Raw genomic sequence first — 18760 nt, forward strand, 5'->3', positions numbered from 1 at the left:
CCGCTCCGGAGGGAGACGGGTTCGATCCTGACTTCTGCCTGGAGTTTTTCCCGTTCTGCTTGTGACCCCGTGATCCCCCCCCCCCCCCCGCCCGCTGCTTCACCCGAAGGGGTGCAGGGTGTTAACCAGCAGGAGCAGGCGCTTATTATTTCCACGGTCCGTTGTCCATTGAACAGTCTCCGTCCTAGAGATTTTCTAAGTATGCTGGCAGTGAAAAGAACATCAGCTGGTGGTGACACGGAAATACTCCGATTTAAAAATTGCACTTTAAACTCTGCCCTTCAAACTGAAAGGAGAAATTGTGGATTCATGTGTTGTTTTTATCAGGACCCTGCACCCTCCGCCTGGTCGAAGTTGTGGTAAGGCGAGGGTCAACGTCACGGCCAGGCGGCGGGCGGTTGCCGATACAGCGCAGACTGTCCGGGCGAGGGTTAACGGAATGTCCAGGCTCCCCGAAAGGGTGCGAGGGGTTCTTTGAAGGGCAGAGTTTGCATAGGAATAGCAGATCACAAGGGCCGTTTCGAGCACCGGAGGTGTGGGGCTGAGGTTGCGAAACGCGGACACCAACTAAAGGACAATCGGTGCACGAGCTGCAAAGCGCCAGGCGCCAGCTTGCAGTTTCGACTGACGTTCAGCGGCGGCCTGCGTTGTAAACGGCGGTTGTTGCTGCAAGTGAGGGACTCAGGTTTAGCAGAGGGTCAATATCCGTAACTGCCAAGCGGTTCTGGGTGGAAACGGAGTTTTCCTTCAGCTGAAAGAGTTCAGATCGGGGTGGGTGACAGGGGGCCATGCCGTCCTCCCTGAGGACGGGTAGAGCACAGCACGCTCGAGGGATGAGCGAGGGTTTTCGGGGCCCAGCACTGACTCAGGTGTGTGCAAAGGTTGGCAAGGGTGGAGCACGGCGGGAGGGATGTGGGACGCTGGTGTGGGTCCAGCCCTGAGACACCAGGGAAGGTCACTTGATTCCAGATGAGCGGTTTATTGCTCATTACAGAATGTCTCTCTGGTGCTTCCTGCTCCCTCCCTTCTCCCTTCCCCTTTTCCCAATCATGATTCCCCTCTCCCTTCCCCTTTCCCCAACCATTATTCCCCTCTCCCTTGCCCTTTTCCCAACCACGATTCCCCTCTCCCTTTCCCTTTTCCCAACCATGATTCCCCTCTCGCTTCCCCTTTTCCCAACCATGATTCCCCTCTCGCTTCCCCTTTTCCCAACCATGATTCCCCTCTCGCTTCCCCTTTTCCCAATCATGATTCCCCTCTCCCTTCCCCTTTTCCCCAACCACGATTCCCCCCTCCCTTCCCCTTTTCCCAACCATGATTCCCCCCTCCCTTCCCCTTTCCCCAACCACGATTCCCCTCTCCCTTCCCCTTTCCCCAACCATGATTCCCCCCTCCCTTCCCCTTTCCCCAACCATGATTCCCCTCTCCCTTCCCCTTTCCCCAACCATGATTCCCCCTCTCCCTTCCCTTTTCCCAACCACGATTCCCCTCTCCCTTCCCCTTTTCCCAACCATGATTCCCCTCTCGCTTCCCCTTTTCCCAATCATGATTCCCCTCTCCCTTCCCCTTTTCCCAACCATGATTCCCCTCTCCCTGCCCCTTTTCCAACCATGATTCCCCCTCTCCCTGCCCCTTTTCCCAATCATGATTCCCCTCTCCCTTCCCCTTTTCCCCAACCATGATTCCCCTCTCCCTTCCCCTTTTCCAACATGATTCCCCCCTCTCCCTTCCCCTTTTCCCAATCATGATTCCCCTCTCCCTTCCCCTTTTCCCCAACCATGATTCCCCCCTCCCTTCCCTTTTCCCACCATGATTCCCCCCTCCCTTCCCCTTTCCCCAACCACGATTCCCTTCCCCTTTCCCCAACCATGATTCCCCCCTCCCTTCCCCTTTCCCCAACCATGATTCCCCTCTCCCTTCCCCTTTCCCCAACCATGATTCCCCCTCTCCCTTCCCCTTTTCCCAACCACGATTCCCCCCTCCCTTCCCCTTTCCCAACCATGATTCCCCTCTCCCTTCCCCTTTCCCCAACCATGATTCCCCCTCTCCCTTCCCCTTTTCCCAACCACGATTCCCCTCTCCCTTCCCTTTTCCCAACCATGATTCCCCTCTCGCTTCCCCTTTTCCCAATCATGATTCCCCTCTCCCTTCCCCTTTTCCCAACCATGATTCCCCTCTCCCTGCCCCTTTTCCCAACCATGATTCCCCCTCTCCCTGCCCCTTTTCCCAATCATGATTCCCCTCTCCCTTCCCCTTTTCCCCAACCATGATTCCCCTCTCCTTCCCCTTTTCCAACCATGATTCCCCCTCTCCCTTCCCCTTTTCCCAATCATGATTCCCCTCTCCCTTCCCCTTTTCCCCAACCATGATTCCCCTCTCCCTTCCCCTTTTCCCAACCATGATTCCCCCTCTCCCTTCCCCTTTTCCCAACCATGATTCCCCTCTCCCTTCCCCTTTTCCCAACCATGATTCCCCCTCTCCCTTCCCCTTTTCCCCAACCATGATTCCCCTCTCCCTTCCCCTTTTCCCAACCATGATTCCCCTCTCGCTTCCCCTTTTCCCAACCATGATTCCCCTCTCCCTAACCATGATTCCCCCTCTCCCTTCCCCTTTCCCCAACCATGATTCCCCCTCTCCCTTCCCCTTTCCCCAACCATGATTCCCCCTCTCCCTTCCCCTTTTCCCAACCACGATTCCCCTCTCCCTTCCCCTTTTCCCAACCATGATTCCCCTCTCGCTTCCCCTTTTCCCAATCATGATTCCCCTCTCCCTGCCCCTTTCCCCAACCATGATCCCCCTCTCCCTTCCCCTTTTCCCCAACCATGATTCCCCTCTCCCTTCCCCTTTTCCCCAACCATGATTCCCCTCTCCCTTCCCCTTTTCCCAATCATGATTCCCCTCTCCCTTCCCCTTTTCCCCAACCATGATTCCCCTCTCGCTTCCCCTTTCCCCAACCATGATTCCCCCTCTCCCTGCCCCCTTCCCACTCTCAGTCCACAACAGAGACCTGTATCCGAATCAGGTTTATCGTCACTCACACATGTCATGAAATTTGCTTTTATTTTGTTGCAGAGGTCCAGTGGACACATAAAATCACTGCAGTACCTGTTTGCAGATGTTTCAGACACCTTAGCTACATATATATACATTTGCAGGGTTCTGTAACGAGAGGTGCTGAGTGTGTTGTTGGTACTGGGGGATTATTTTAACCTTGTCTCCGGAGGAACGCTGTTTCATTTGCCTGTATTGATGTGGACGGTTGACTGGCAATTAATCTCGAACTCGGGCTCGGACGTCAATCCCCTTGTCGAAGGTAGAGGAGAGGACCGGGATGTGAGAACGCTGGGCGGCTCGGTGCCCGGGAATCGCTGCTGCCACTCACCGAGAACCGTGATGGTGGCGTAGGCTTCCTGCGGAGGGTCGGTGTAGAGCTGGCAGACGTACTTGCCCTCGTCGACCAGCGAGACGTTGGAGAGGGAGACCCGCAGCTCGCTGCTCGAGAAGTTCACCAGCTGAAACCGGTTATCCTTCAGAGCTGCAGGGTTGAACGCGGACACGGGTTCATCGTGAGCGAGAGAGCGGGGCGAGCGTCAATCTTAGGAAATAAAAGGTCATGCGGCACGGGGGGTGGGGTGGGGGCAGACCGAGGCCATTTGGCCCATTGAAGCTGCTTCCCGATTCCGTCATGGCTGACATTCTATCCCTCTCAAACCCCATTATCCTGTCATTGACACCATATGAACCTATCAACTTACGTTTAAATAAAAACTCTATCTCTGTCCTCTGCTCCTAGGCTCCCCCACTATAGGAAGCATCCTCTCCACACCCACTCTATCTGTGTCCTCTGGTCCTAGACTCCCCCACTATAGGAAACATCCTCTCCACATCCACTCTATCTGTGTCCTCTGGTCCTAGACTCCCCCACTATAGGAAACATTCTCTCCACACCCACTCTATCTGTGTCCTCTGGTCCTAGACTCCCCCAATATAGGAAACATCCTCTCCACATCCACGCTATCTGTGTCCTCTGGTCCTAGACTCCCCCACTATAGGAAACATCCTCTCCACATCCACTCTATCTGTGTCCTCTGGTCCTAGACTCCCCCACTATAGGAAACATCCTCTCCACAACAATCAGGAAGGAGATACAGGAGCCTCAGGACCCACACCACCAGGTTCAGGGACAGATATTACAGCTCAACCATCAGGAAGGAGGTACAGGAGCCTCAGGACCCACAGCACCAGGTTCAGGAACAGTTATTACCCCTCAGCCATCAGGAAGGAGGTACAGGAGCCTCAGGACCAACACCACCAGGTTCAGGGACAGTTATTACCCCTCAACCATCAGGAAGGAGGTACAGGAGCCTCAGAACCAACACCACCAGGTTCAGGGACAGTTATTACCCCTCAACCATCAGGAAGGAGGTACAGGAGCCTCAGGACCCACACCACCAGGTTCAGGGACAGATATTACAGCTCAACCATCAGGAAGGAGGTACAGGAGCCTCAGGACCCACACCACCAGGTTCAGGAACAGTTATTACCCCTCAGCCATCAGGAAGGAGGTACAGGAGCCTCAGGACCAACACCACCAGGTTCAGGGACAGTTATTACCCCTCAACCATCAGGAAGGAGGTACAGGAGCCTCAGGACCCACAGCACCAGGTTCAGGGACAGTTATCAACCCTCAACCATCAGGAAGGAGGTACAGGAGCCTCAGGACCCACAGCACCAGGTTCAGGGACAGTTACTACCCCTCAACCAACAGGAAGGAGGTACAGGAGCCTCAGGACCCACACCACCAGGTTCAGGAACAGTTACCGCCCCTCAACCATCAGGAAGGAGGTACAGGAGCCTCAGGACCCACACCACCAGGTTCAGGGACAGTTACCGCCCCTCAACCATCAGGAAGGAGATACAGGAGCCTCAGGACCCACACCACCAGGTTCAGGAACAGTTACCGCCCCTCAACCATCAGGAAGGAGGTACAGGAGCCTCAGGACCCACACCACCAGGTTCAGGGACAGTTATTACCCCTCAACCATCAGGAAGGAGGTACAGGAGCCTCAGGGCCCACACCACCAGGTTCAGGGACAGTTATCACCCCTCAACCATCAGGAAGGAGGTACAGGAGCCTTAGGATCCACACCACCAGGTTCAGGGACAGTTATTACCCCTCAACCATCAGGAAGGAGGTACAGGAGCCTCAGGACCCACACCACCAGGTTCAGGGACAGTTATTACCCCTCAACCATCAGGAAGGAGGTACAGGAGCCTCAGGGCCCACACCACCAGGTTCAGGGACAGTTATCACCCCTCAACCATCAGGAAGGAGGTACAGGAGCCTTAGGATCCACACCACCAGGTTCAGGGACAGTTATTACCCCTCAACCATCTCACTCCTGAACTGGAGGGGATAACTTCACTGATCCCAACACTGAACTGTTCCCACAGCCCATGGACTCATTGTCAAGAACTCACACTCTCGATAGCTACTGCTAATTAATTAACATTGTTACTTCTTTCTCTCTTTTTGCAGATTTTTTCTGCCTGTCCTACGGGGTAGTCATGACTCTCTCAGGTTTCCCGTATTTAACTGATCGCCCACGGTTCTACGTGGTGACAGACGCCGCGTTGGGGACAGGAGACGTACGTCGGACTTCCCTGAAGTAGATGGTCTGTCGGCTGGGATTCAGCAGCTGGATGACGGAGTCGTCGTTGTTCTTGACCCGGCAGCTGATGGTGGCCACTCCCCCCTCCACCACCTCCACGTCGTCCGTCTCCAGGTTCTGAGCGTCGACTGCAGCGGAGAGAACAGACCGGTTAGGATCGGGACGCACAGCGGTGGCTCCCCCCCCGCCCCCCACCCCGTCCGGCAGCGGGAGACGTCACCACCGTAACCCCGCCCTCCTCCCAGGGGGCAGCGCCCACGGGGAAACCTCTAACACTGGGAAACATTGTGGCCTCACAGCCACCACACTTTCTGACGCCCGTTGTGCGAGGTGTGAACGGGGCAGCTGGGCAGCTGAATAGTATCGGTGATACAGAAACACACACACGTCTCCAACAATCCGTGTGCAATCACAGCATTGCAAGGGTTTGCCTAATACTCCCCGTTCAGACGTTGCATCAGGACGGGAAAGAGTTCAGAGGAGGAAGGATCCACAACGCCACTGACAGACCGTAAACACCGTCACTGACAGACCCACACCGTCACTGACTGATCCACACCGCCACTGACAGACCGTAAACACCGTCACTGACAGACCCACACCGCCACTGACAGACCCACACCGTCACTGACAGACCCACACCGTCACTGACAGACCGTGAACACCGCCACTGACAGACCGTAAACACCATCACTGACAGATCCACACCGTCACTGACAGATCCACACCGTCACTGACAGATCCACACCGTCACTGACAGACCCACACCGTCACTGACAGATCCACACCGTCACTGACAGACCCACACCATCACGGAGAGACACACATCGTCACTGACAGATCGTACACACCGTCACTGACTGATCCACACCGTCACTGACAGACCCACACCGTCACTGACAGATCCACACCGTCACTGACAGATCTACACCGTCACTGACAGATCCAGACCGTCACTGACTGATCCACACCGTCACTGACAGACCCACACTGTCACTGACAAATCCACACCGTCACTGACAGACCCACACCGTCACTGACAAATCCACACCGTCACTGACAGACCCACACCGTCACTGACAGATCCACATCGTCACTGACAGACCAACACCGTCACTGACTGATCCACACCGCCACTGACAGACCGTAAACACCGTCACTGACAGACCGTAAACACCGTCACTGACAGACCCACACCGTCACTGACTGATCCACACCGTCACTGACAGATCCACACCGTCACTGACTGATCCACACCGTCACTGACAGACACACACCGTCACTGACAGACCCACACCGTCACTGACAGATCCACACCGTCACTGACAGATCCACACCGTCACTGACAGACCCACACCGTCACTGACAGATCCACACCGTCACTGACAGACCCACACCGTCACTGACTGATCCACACCGTCACTGACAGATCCACACCGTCACTGACAGATCCACACCGTCACTGACTGATCCACACCGTCACTGACTGATCCACACCGTCACTGACAGATCCACATCGTCACTGACAGACCGTAAGCACCGTCACTGACAAACCCACACCGTCACTGACTGATCCAAACCGTCACTGACAAACCCACACCGTCACTGACAGACCGTAAGCACCGTCACTGACAAACCCACACCGTCACTGACAGATCCACACCGTCACTGTCAAACCCACACCGTCACAACTGATCCACACCGTCACTGACAGATCCACACCGTCACTGACTGATCCACACCGTCACTGACAAACCCACACCGTCACTGACAGACCCACACCGTCACTGACAAACCCACACCGTCACTGACTGATCCACACCGTCACTGACAAACCCACACCGTCACTGACTGATCCACACCGTCACTGACAAACCCACACCGTCACTGACAGACCCACACCGTCACTGACAAACCCACACCGTCACTGACAGATCCACACCGTCACTGACAGATCCACATCGTCACTGACTGATCCACACCGTCACTGACAGACCCACACCGTCACTGACAGACCGTAAACACCGTCACTGTCAAACCCACACGGTCACTGACTGATCCACACCGTCACAGACAGATCCACACAGTCACTGACAGATCCACACCGTCACTGACTGATCCACACCGTCACTGTCAAAACCACACCGTCACTGACTGATCCACACTGTCACTGACAGACCCACACCGTCACTGACTGATCCACACCGTCACACACAGATCCACACCGTCACTGACGGACCCACACCGTCACTGACAGACCCACACCGTCACTGACAGATCCACACCGACACAGACAGATCCACACCGACACAGACAGATCCACACCGACACAGACAGATCCACACCGTCACTGACAGATCCACACCGACACACACAGATCCACACCGTCACTGACGGACCCACACCGTCACTGACTGATCCACACCGTCACTGACTGATCCACACCGTCACTGACAGATCCACACTGTCACTGACGGACCCACACCGTCACTGACAGACCAACACCGTCACTGACAGATCCACACCGACACAGACAGATCCACACCGACACAGACAGATCCACACCGACACAGACAGATCCACACCGTCACTGACAGATCCACACCGACACACACAGATCCACACCGTCACTGACGGACCCACACCGTCACTGACGGACCCACACCGTCACTGACAGATCCACACCGACACAGACAGATCCACACAGTCACTGACAGACCCACACCATCACTGACAGATCCACATCGTCACTGACAGACCCACACCGTCACTGACAGACCCACACCGTCACTGACAGATCCACACCGTCACTGACAGACCCACACGGTCACCGACAGACCCACACCGTCACTGACTGATCCACACCGTCACTGACAGATCCACACCGTCACTGACTGATCCACACCGTCACTGACAGATCCACATCGTCACTGTCAAACCCACACCGTCACTGACTGATCCACACCGTCACTGACAAACCCACACCGTCACTGACAGACCGTAAGCACCGTCACTGACAAACCCACACCGTCACTGACTGATCCACACCGTGACAGACAGATCCACACCGTCACTGTCAAACCCACACCGTCACTGACTGATCCACACCGTCACTGACAGATCCACACCGTCACTGACAGACCCACATCGTCACTGACAGACCCACACCGTCACTGACAAACCCACACCGTCACTGACAAACCCACACCGTCACTGACAGACCCACATCGTCACTGACAGACCCACACCGTCACTGACAAACCCACACCGTCACTGACAAACCCACACCGTCACTGACTGATCCACACCGTCACTGACAAACCCACACGGTCACTGACAGACCGTAAACACCGTCACTGACAAACCCACACCGTCACTGACTGATCCACACCGTCACTGACAGATCCACACCGTCACTGTCAAACCCACACCGTCACTGACTGATCCACACCGTCACTGACAAACCCACACCGTCACTGACAGACCCACACCGTCACTGACAAACCCACACCGTCACTGACTGATCCACACCGTCACTGACAAACCCACACCGTCACTGACTGATCCACACCGTCACTGACAAACCCACACCGTCACTGACAGACCCACACCGTCACTGTCAAACCCACACCGTCACTGACTGATCCGCACCGTCACTGACAAACCCACACCGTCACTGACAGACCCACACCGTCACTGTCAAACCCACACCGTCACTGACAGACCCACATCGTCACTGACAGACCCACACCGTCACTGACAGACCCACATCTTCGCTGACAGATCCACATCGTCACTGACAGATCCACACCGTCACTGACAGACCCACACCGTCACTGACAGACCCACACCGTCACTGTCAAACCCAGACCGTCACTGACAGACCCACACCGTCACTGTCAAACCCACACCGTCACTGACAGACCCACATCTTCGCTGACAGATCCACATCGTCACTGACAGATCCACACCGTCACTGACAGATCCACACCGTCACAGACAGACCCACACCGTCACTGACAGATCCACACCGTCACTGACAAATCCACACTGTCACTGACAGATCCACACTGCCACTGACAGATCCACACCGTCACTGACAGACCCACACTGTCACTGACAGATCCACACCGTCACTGACAGACCGACACCGTCACTGACAGATCCACACCGTCACTGACAGACCCACACCGTCACTGACAGACCGTAAACACCGTCACTGTCAAACCCACACGGTCACTGACTGATCCACACAGTCACAGACAGATCCACACCGTCACTGACAGATCCACACCGTCACTGACTGATCCACACCGTCACTGTCAAACCCACACCGTCACTGACTGATCCACACTGTCACTGACAGACCCACACCGTCACTGACTGATCCACACCGTCACACACAGATCCACACCGTCACTGACGGACCCACACCGTCACTGACGGACCCACACCGTCACTGACAGATCCACACCGTCACTGACAGATCCACACCGACACAGACAGATCCACACCGACACAGACAGATCCACACCGTCACTGACAGACCCACACCGTCACTGACGGACCCACACCGTCACTGACGGATCCACACCGTCACTGACGGACCCACACCGTCACTGACGGACCCACACCGTCACTGACGGACCCACACCGTCACTGACGGACCCACACCGTCACTGACGGACCCACACCGTCACTGACGGACCCACACCGTCACTGACGGACCCACACCGTCACTGACAGATCCACACCGTCACTGACAGATCCACACCGTCACTGACAGACCCACACCGTCACTGACAGATCCACACCGTCACTGACAGATCCACACCGTCACTGACAGACCCACACCGTCACTGAAGGATCCACACCGTCACTGACGGATCCACACCGTCACTGACGGACCCACACCGTCACTGACGGACCCACACCGTCACTGACGGACCCACACCGTCACTGACGGACCCACACCGTCACTGACGGACCCACACCGTCACTGACGGACCCACACTGTCACTGACAAATCCACACCGTCACTGACAGACCCACACCGTCACTGACAAATCCACACCGTCACTGACAGACCCACACCGTCACTGACAGATCCACATCGTCACTGACAGACCAACACCGTCACTGACTGATCCACACCGCCACTGACAGACCGTAAACACCGTCACTGACAGACCGTAAACACCGTCACTGACAGACCCACACCGTCACTGACTGATCCACACCGTCACTGACAGATCCACACCGTCACTGACTGATCCACACCGTCACTGACAGACACACACCGTCACTGACAGACCCACACCGTCACTGACAGATCCACACCGTCACTGACAGATCCACACCGTCACTGACAGACCCACACCGTCACTGACAGATCCACACCGTCACTGACAGACCCACACCGTCACTGACTGATCCACACCGTCACTGACAGATCCACACCGTCACTGACAGATCCACACCGTCACTGACTGATCCACACCGTCACTGACTGATCCACACCGTCACTGACAGATCCACATCGTCACTGACAGACCGTAAGCACCGTCACTGACAAACCCACACCGTCACTGACTGATCCAAACCGTCACTGACAAACCCACACCGTCACTGACAGACCGTAAGCACCGTCACTGACAAACCCACACCGTCACTGACTGATCCAAACTGTCACTGACAAACCCACACCGTCACTGACAGACCGTAAGCACCGTCACTGACAAACCCACACCGTCACTGACAGATCCACACCGTCACTGTCAAACCCACACCGTCACAACTGATCCACACCGTCACTGACAGATCCACACCGTCACTGACTGATCCACACCGTCACTGACAAACCCACACCGTCACTGACAGACCCACACCGTCACTGACAAACCCACACCGTCACTGACTGATCCACACCGTCACTGACAAACCCACACCGTCACTGACTGATCCACACCGTCACTGACAAACCCACACCGTCACTGACAGACCCACACCGTCACTGACAAACCCACACCGTCACTGACAGATCCACACCGTCACTGACAGATCCACATCGTCACTGACTGATCCACACCGTCACTGACAGACCCACACCGTCACTGACAGACCGTAAACACCGTCACTGTCAAACCCACACGGTCACTGACTGATCCACACCGTCACAGACAGATCCACACAGTCACTGACAGATCCACACCGTCACTGACTGATCCACACCGTCACTGTCAAAACCACACCGTCACTGACTGATCCACACTGTCACTGACAGACCCACACCGTCACTGACTGATCCACACCGTCACACACAGATCCACACCGTCACTGACGGACCCACACCGTCACTGACAGACCCACACCGTCACTGACAGATCCACACCGACACAGACAGATCCACACCGACACAGACAGATCCACACCGACACAGACAGATCCACACCGTCACTGACAGATCCACACCGACACACACAGATCCACACCGTCACTGACGGACCCACACCGTCACTGACAGACCCACACCGTCACTGACAGATCCACACCGACACAGACAGATCCACACCGTCACTGACAGACCCACACCGTCACTGACAGATCCACATCGTCACTGACAGACCCACACCGTCACCGACAGACCCACACCGTCACTGACAGATCCACACCGTCACTGACAGATCCACACCGTCACTGACAGACCCACACCGTCACTGACTGATCCATATCGTCACTGACAGACCTATATCATCACTGACAGACCCACACCGTCACTGACTGATCCACACCGTCACTGACAGATCCACACCGTCACTGACTGATCCACACCGTCACTGACAGATCCACATCGTCACTGTCAAACCCACACCGTCACTGACTGATCCACACCGTCACTGACAAACCCACACCGTCACTGACAGACCGTAAGCACCGTCACTGACAAACCCACACCGTCACTGACTGATCCACACCGTGACTGACAGATCCACACCGTCACTGTCAAACCCACACCGTCACTGACTGATCCACACCGTCACTGACAAACCCACACCGTCACTGACAGACCCACACCGTCACTGTCAAACCCACACCGTCACTGACAGATCCACACCGTCACTGACAGATCCACACCGTCACTGTCAAACCCACACCGTCACTGACTGATCCACACCGTCACTGACAAACCCACACCGTCACTGACAGACCCACACCGTCACTGACAAACCCACACCGTCACTGACTGATCCACACCGTCACTGACAAACCCACACCGTCACTGACTGATCCACACCGTCACTGACAAACCCACACCGTCACTGACAGACCCACATCTTCGCTGACAGATCCACACCGTCACTGACAGACCCACACCGTCACAGACAGACCCACACCGTCACTGACAGATCCACACCGTCACTGACAGATCCACACTGTCACTGACAGATCCACACCGTCACTGACAGATCCACACCGTCACTGACAGACCCACACCGTCACTGACAGACCCACATCGTCACTGACAGATCCACACCGTCACTGACAAACCCACACCGTCACTGACTGATCCACACCGTCACTGACAAACCCACACCGTCACTGACAGACCCACACCGTCACTGACAAACCCACACCGTCACTGACAGATCCACACCGTCACTGACAGATCCACATCGTCACTGACTGATCCACACCGTCACTGACAGACCCACACCGTCACTGACAGACCGTAAACACCGTCACTGTCAAACCCACACGGTCACTGACTGATCCACACCGTCACAGACAGATCCACACAGTCACTGACAGATCCACACCGTCACTGACTGATCCACACCGTCACTGTCAAACCCACACCGTCACTGACTGATCCACACTGTCACTGACAGACCCACACCGTCACTGACTGATCCACACCGTCACACACAGATCCACACCGTCACTGACGGACCCACACCGTCACTGACAGACCCACACCGTCACTGACAGATCCACACCGACACAGACAGATCCACACCGACACAGACAGATCCACACCGACACAGACAGATCCACACCGTCACTGACAGATCCACACCGACACACACAGATCCACACCGTCACTGACGGACCCACACCGTCACTGACAGACCCACACCGTCACTGACAGATCCACACCGACACAGACAGATCCACACCGTCACTGACAGACCCACACCGTCACTGACAGATCCACATCGTCACTGACAGACCCACACCGTCACCGACAGACCCACACCGTCACTGACAGATCCACACCGTCACTGACAGATCCACACCGTCACTGACAGACCCACACCGTCACTGACTGATCCATATCGTCACTGACAGACCTATATCATCACTGACAGACCCACACCGTCACTGACTGATCCACACCGTCACTGACAGATCCACACTGTCACTGACGGACCCACACCGTCACTGACAGACCAACACCGTCACTGACAGATCCACACCGACACAGACAGATCCACACCGACACAGACAGATCCACACCGACACAGACAGATCCACACCGTCACTGACAGATCCACACCGACACACACAGATCCACAGCGTCACTGACGGACCCACACCGTCACTGACGGACCCACACCGTCACTGACAGATCCACACCGACACAGACAGATCCACACAGTCACTGACAGACCCACACCATCACTGACAGATCCACATCGTCACTGACAGACCCACACCGTCACTGACAGACCCACACCGTCACTGACAGATCCACACCGTCACTGACAGACCCACACGGTCACCGACAGACCCACACCGTCACTGACTGATCCACACCGTCACTGACAGATCCACACCGTCACTGACTGATCCACACCGTCACTGACAGATCCACATCGTCACTGTCAAACCCACACCGTCACTGACTGATCCACACCGTCACTGACAAACCCACACCGACAAACCCACACCGTCACTGACTGATCCACACCGTGACAGACAGATCCACACCGTCACTGTCAAACCCACACCGTCACTGACTGATCCACACCGTCACTGACAGATCCACACCGTCACTGACAGACCCACATCGTCACTGACAGACCCACACCGTCACTGACAAACCCACACCGTCACTGACAAACCCACACCGTCACTGACAGACCCACATCGTCACTGACAGACCCACACCGTCACTGACAAACCTACACCGTCACTGACAAACCCACACCGTCACTGACTGATCCACACCGTCACTGACAAACCCACACGGTCACTGACAGACCGTAAACACCGTCACTGACAAACCCACACCGTCACTGACTGATCCACACCGTCACTGACAGATCCACACCGTCACTGTCAAACCCACACCGTCACTGACTGATCCACACCGTCACTGACAAACCCACACCGTCACTGACAGACCCACACCGTCACTGACAAACCCACACCGTCACTGACTGATCCACACCGTCACTGACAAACCCACACCGTCACTGACTGATCCACACCGTCACTGACAAACCCACACCGTCACTGACAGACCCACACCGTCACTGTCAAACCCACACCGTCACTGACTGATCCGCACCGTCACTGACAAACCCACACCGTCACTGACAGACCCACACCGTCACTGTCAAACCCACACCGTCACTGACAGACCCACATCGTCACTGACAGACCCACACCGTCACTGACAGACCCACATCTTCGCTGACAGATCCACATCGTCACTGACAGATCCACACCGTCACTGACAGACCCACACCGTCACTGACAGACCCACACCGTCACTGTCAAACCCAGACCGTCACTGACAGACCCACACCGTCACTGTCAAACCCACACCGTCACTGACAGACCCACATCTTCGCTGACAGATCCACACCGTCACTGACAGATCCACACCGTCACTGACAGACCCACACCGTCACTGACAGACCCACACCGTCACTGACAGATCCACACCGTCACTGACAGATCCACACCGCCACTGACAGATCCACACCGTCACTGACAGACCCACACTGTCACTGACAGATCCACACCGTCACTGACAGACCGACACCGTCACTGACAGATCCACACCGTCACTGACAGACCCACACCGTCACTGACAGACCGTAAACACCGTCACTGTCAAACCCACACGGTCACTGACTGATCCACACAGTCACAGACAGATCCACACCGTCACTGACAGATCCACACCGTCACTGACTGATCCACACCGTCACTGTCAAACCCACACCGTCACTGACTGATCCACACTGTCACTGACAGACCCACACCGTCACTGACTGATCCACACCGTCACACACAGATCCACACCGTCACTGACGGACCCACACCGTCACTGACGGACCCACACCGTCACTGACAGATCCACACCGTCACTGACAGATCCACACCGACACAGACAGATCCACACCGACACAGACAGATCCACACCGTCACTGACAGACCCACACCGTCACTGACGGACCCACACCGTCACTGACGGACCCACACCGTCACTGACGGACCCACACCGTCACTGACGGACCCACACCGTCACTGACGGACCCACACCGTCACTGACTGATCCACACCGTCACTGACTGATCCACACCGACACAGACAGATCCACACCGTCACTGACAGACCCACACCGTCACTGACAGACCCACATCGTCACTGTCAAACCCACACCGTCACTGACAGACCGTAAGCACCGTCACTGACAAACCCACACCGTCACTGACTGATCCACACCGTGACAGACAGATCCACACCGTCACTGACAGACCCACACCGTCACTGACAGACCGTAAGCACCGTCACTGACAAACCCACACCGTCACTGACTGATCCACACCGTGACAGACAGATCCACACCGTCACTGTCAAACCCACACCGTCACTGACTGATCCACACCGTCACTGACAGATCCACACCGTCACTGACAGACCCACATCGTCACTGACAGACCCACACCGTCACTGACAAACCCACACCGTCACTGACAGACCCACACCGTCACTGACAGACCCACATCGTCACTGACAGACCCACACCGTCACTGACAAACCTACACCGTCACTGACAAACCCACACCGTCACTGACTGATCCACACCGTCACTGACAAACCCACACGGTCACTGACAGACCGTAAACACCGTCACTGACAAACCCACACCGTCACTGACTGATCCACACCGTCACTGACAGATCCACACCGTCACTGTCAAACCCACACCGTCACTGACTGATCCACACCGTCACTGACAAACCCACACCGTCACTGACAGACCCACACCGTCACTGACAAACCCACACCGTCACTGACTGATCCACACCGTCACTGACAAACCCACACCGTCACTGACTGATCCACACCGTCACTGACAAACCCACACCGTCACTGACAGACCCACACCGTCACTGTCAAACCCACACCGTCACTGACTGATCCGCACCGTCACTGACAAACCCACACCGTCACTGACAGACCCACACCGTCACTGTCAAACCCACACCGTCACTGACAGACCCACATCGTCACTGACAGACCCACACCGTCACTGACAGACCCACATCTTCGCTGACAGATCCACATCGTCACTGACAGATCCACACCGTCACTGACAGACCCACACCGTCACTGACAGACCCACACCGTCACTGTCAAACCCAGACCGTCACTGACAGACCCACACCGTCACTGTCAAACCCACACCGTCACTGACAGACCCACATCTTCGCTGACAGATCCACATCGTCACTGACAGATCCACACCGTCACTGACAGATCCACACCGTCACAGACAGACCCACACCGTCACTGACAGATCCACACCGTCACTGACAAATCCACACTGTCACTGACAGATCCACACTGCCACTGACAGATCCACACCGTCACTGACAGACCCACACTGTCACTGACAGATCCACACCGTCACTGACAGACCGACACCGTCACTGACAGATCCACACCGTCACTGACAGACCCACACCGTCACTGACAGACCGTAAACACTGTCACTGTCAAACCCACACGGTCACTGACTGATCCACACAGTCACAGACAGATCCACACCGTCACTGACAGATCCACACCGTCACTGACTGATCCACACCGTCACTGTCAAACCCACACCGTCACTGACTGATCCACACTGTCACTGACAGACCCACACCGTCACTGACTGATCCACACCGTCACACACAGATCCACACCGTCACTGACGGACCCACACCGTCACTGACGGACCCACACCGTCACTGACAGATCCACACCGTCACTGACAGATCCACACCGACACAGACAGATCCACACCGACACAGACAGATCCACACCGTCACTGACAGACCCACACCGTCACTGACGGACCCACACCGTCACTGACGGACCCACACCGTCACTGACGGACCCACACCGTCACTGACGGACCCACACCGTCACTGACAGACCCACACCGTCACTGACTGATCCACACCGACACAGACAGATCCACACCGTCACTGACAGATCCACACCGTCACTGACAGACCCACACCGTCACTGACAGATCCACACCGTCACTGACAGATCCACACCGTCACTGACAGACCCACACCGTCACTGAAGGATCCACACCGTCACTGACGGATCCACACCGTCACTGACGGACCCACACCGTCACTGACGGATCCACACCGTCACTGACGGACCCACACCGTCACTGACGGACCCACACCGTCACTGACAGATCCACACCGTCACTGACTGATCCACACCGACACAGACAGATCCACACCGTCACTGACAGATCCACACCGTCACTGACAGACCCACACCGTCACTGACAGACACACACCGTCACCCACAGATCCACACCGTGACTGACAGACCCACACCGTCACTGACAGACCCACATCGTCACTGACAGACCCACACCGTCACTGACAGACCCACATCGTCACTGACAGATCCACACCGTCACTGACAGATCCACACCGTCACTGACAGATCCACACCGTCACTGACAGACCCACACCGTCGCTGACAGACCGTAAACACCGTCACTGTCAAACCCACACGGTCACTGACTGATCCACACCGTCACAGACAGATCC

At 55.9% G+C, this 18760-nt stretch overlaps 1 protein-coding gene across 1 annotated transcript in view; it reads right to left on the minus strand.

Annotated features, from left to right (window-relative positions):
• LOC132385724 (cell adhesion molecule 1-like) overlaps positions 1 to 18760 on the minus strand; it is a gene marked incomplete at its 5' end in the record, with an annotated part of 249591 nt that overhangs the window by 200423 nt on the left and 30408 nt on the right. Inside the window, 2 exons of the mRNA XM_059957930.1 lie at positions 3383 to 3535; positions 5654 to 5800. Of these exons, the coding sequence (XP_059813913.1) occupies positions 3383 to 3535; positions 5654 to 5800 (300 nt within the window). The remainder of the gene's footprint in view (positions 1 to 3382; positions 3536 to 5653; positions 5801 to 18760) is intronic.

Source organism: Hypanus sabinus, assembly GCF_030144855.1.
Source record: "Hypanus sabinus isolate sHypSab1 chromosome X2 unlocalized genomic scaffold, sHypSab1.hap1 SUPER_X2_unloc_11, whole genome shotgun sequence".
In the NCBI taxonomy this organism is placed as follows: domain Eukaryota; kingdom Metazoa; phylum Chordata; class Chondrichthyes; order Myliobatiformes; family Dasyatidae; genus Hypanus; species Hypanus sabinus.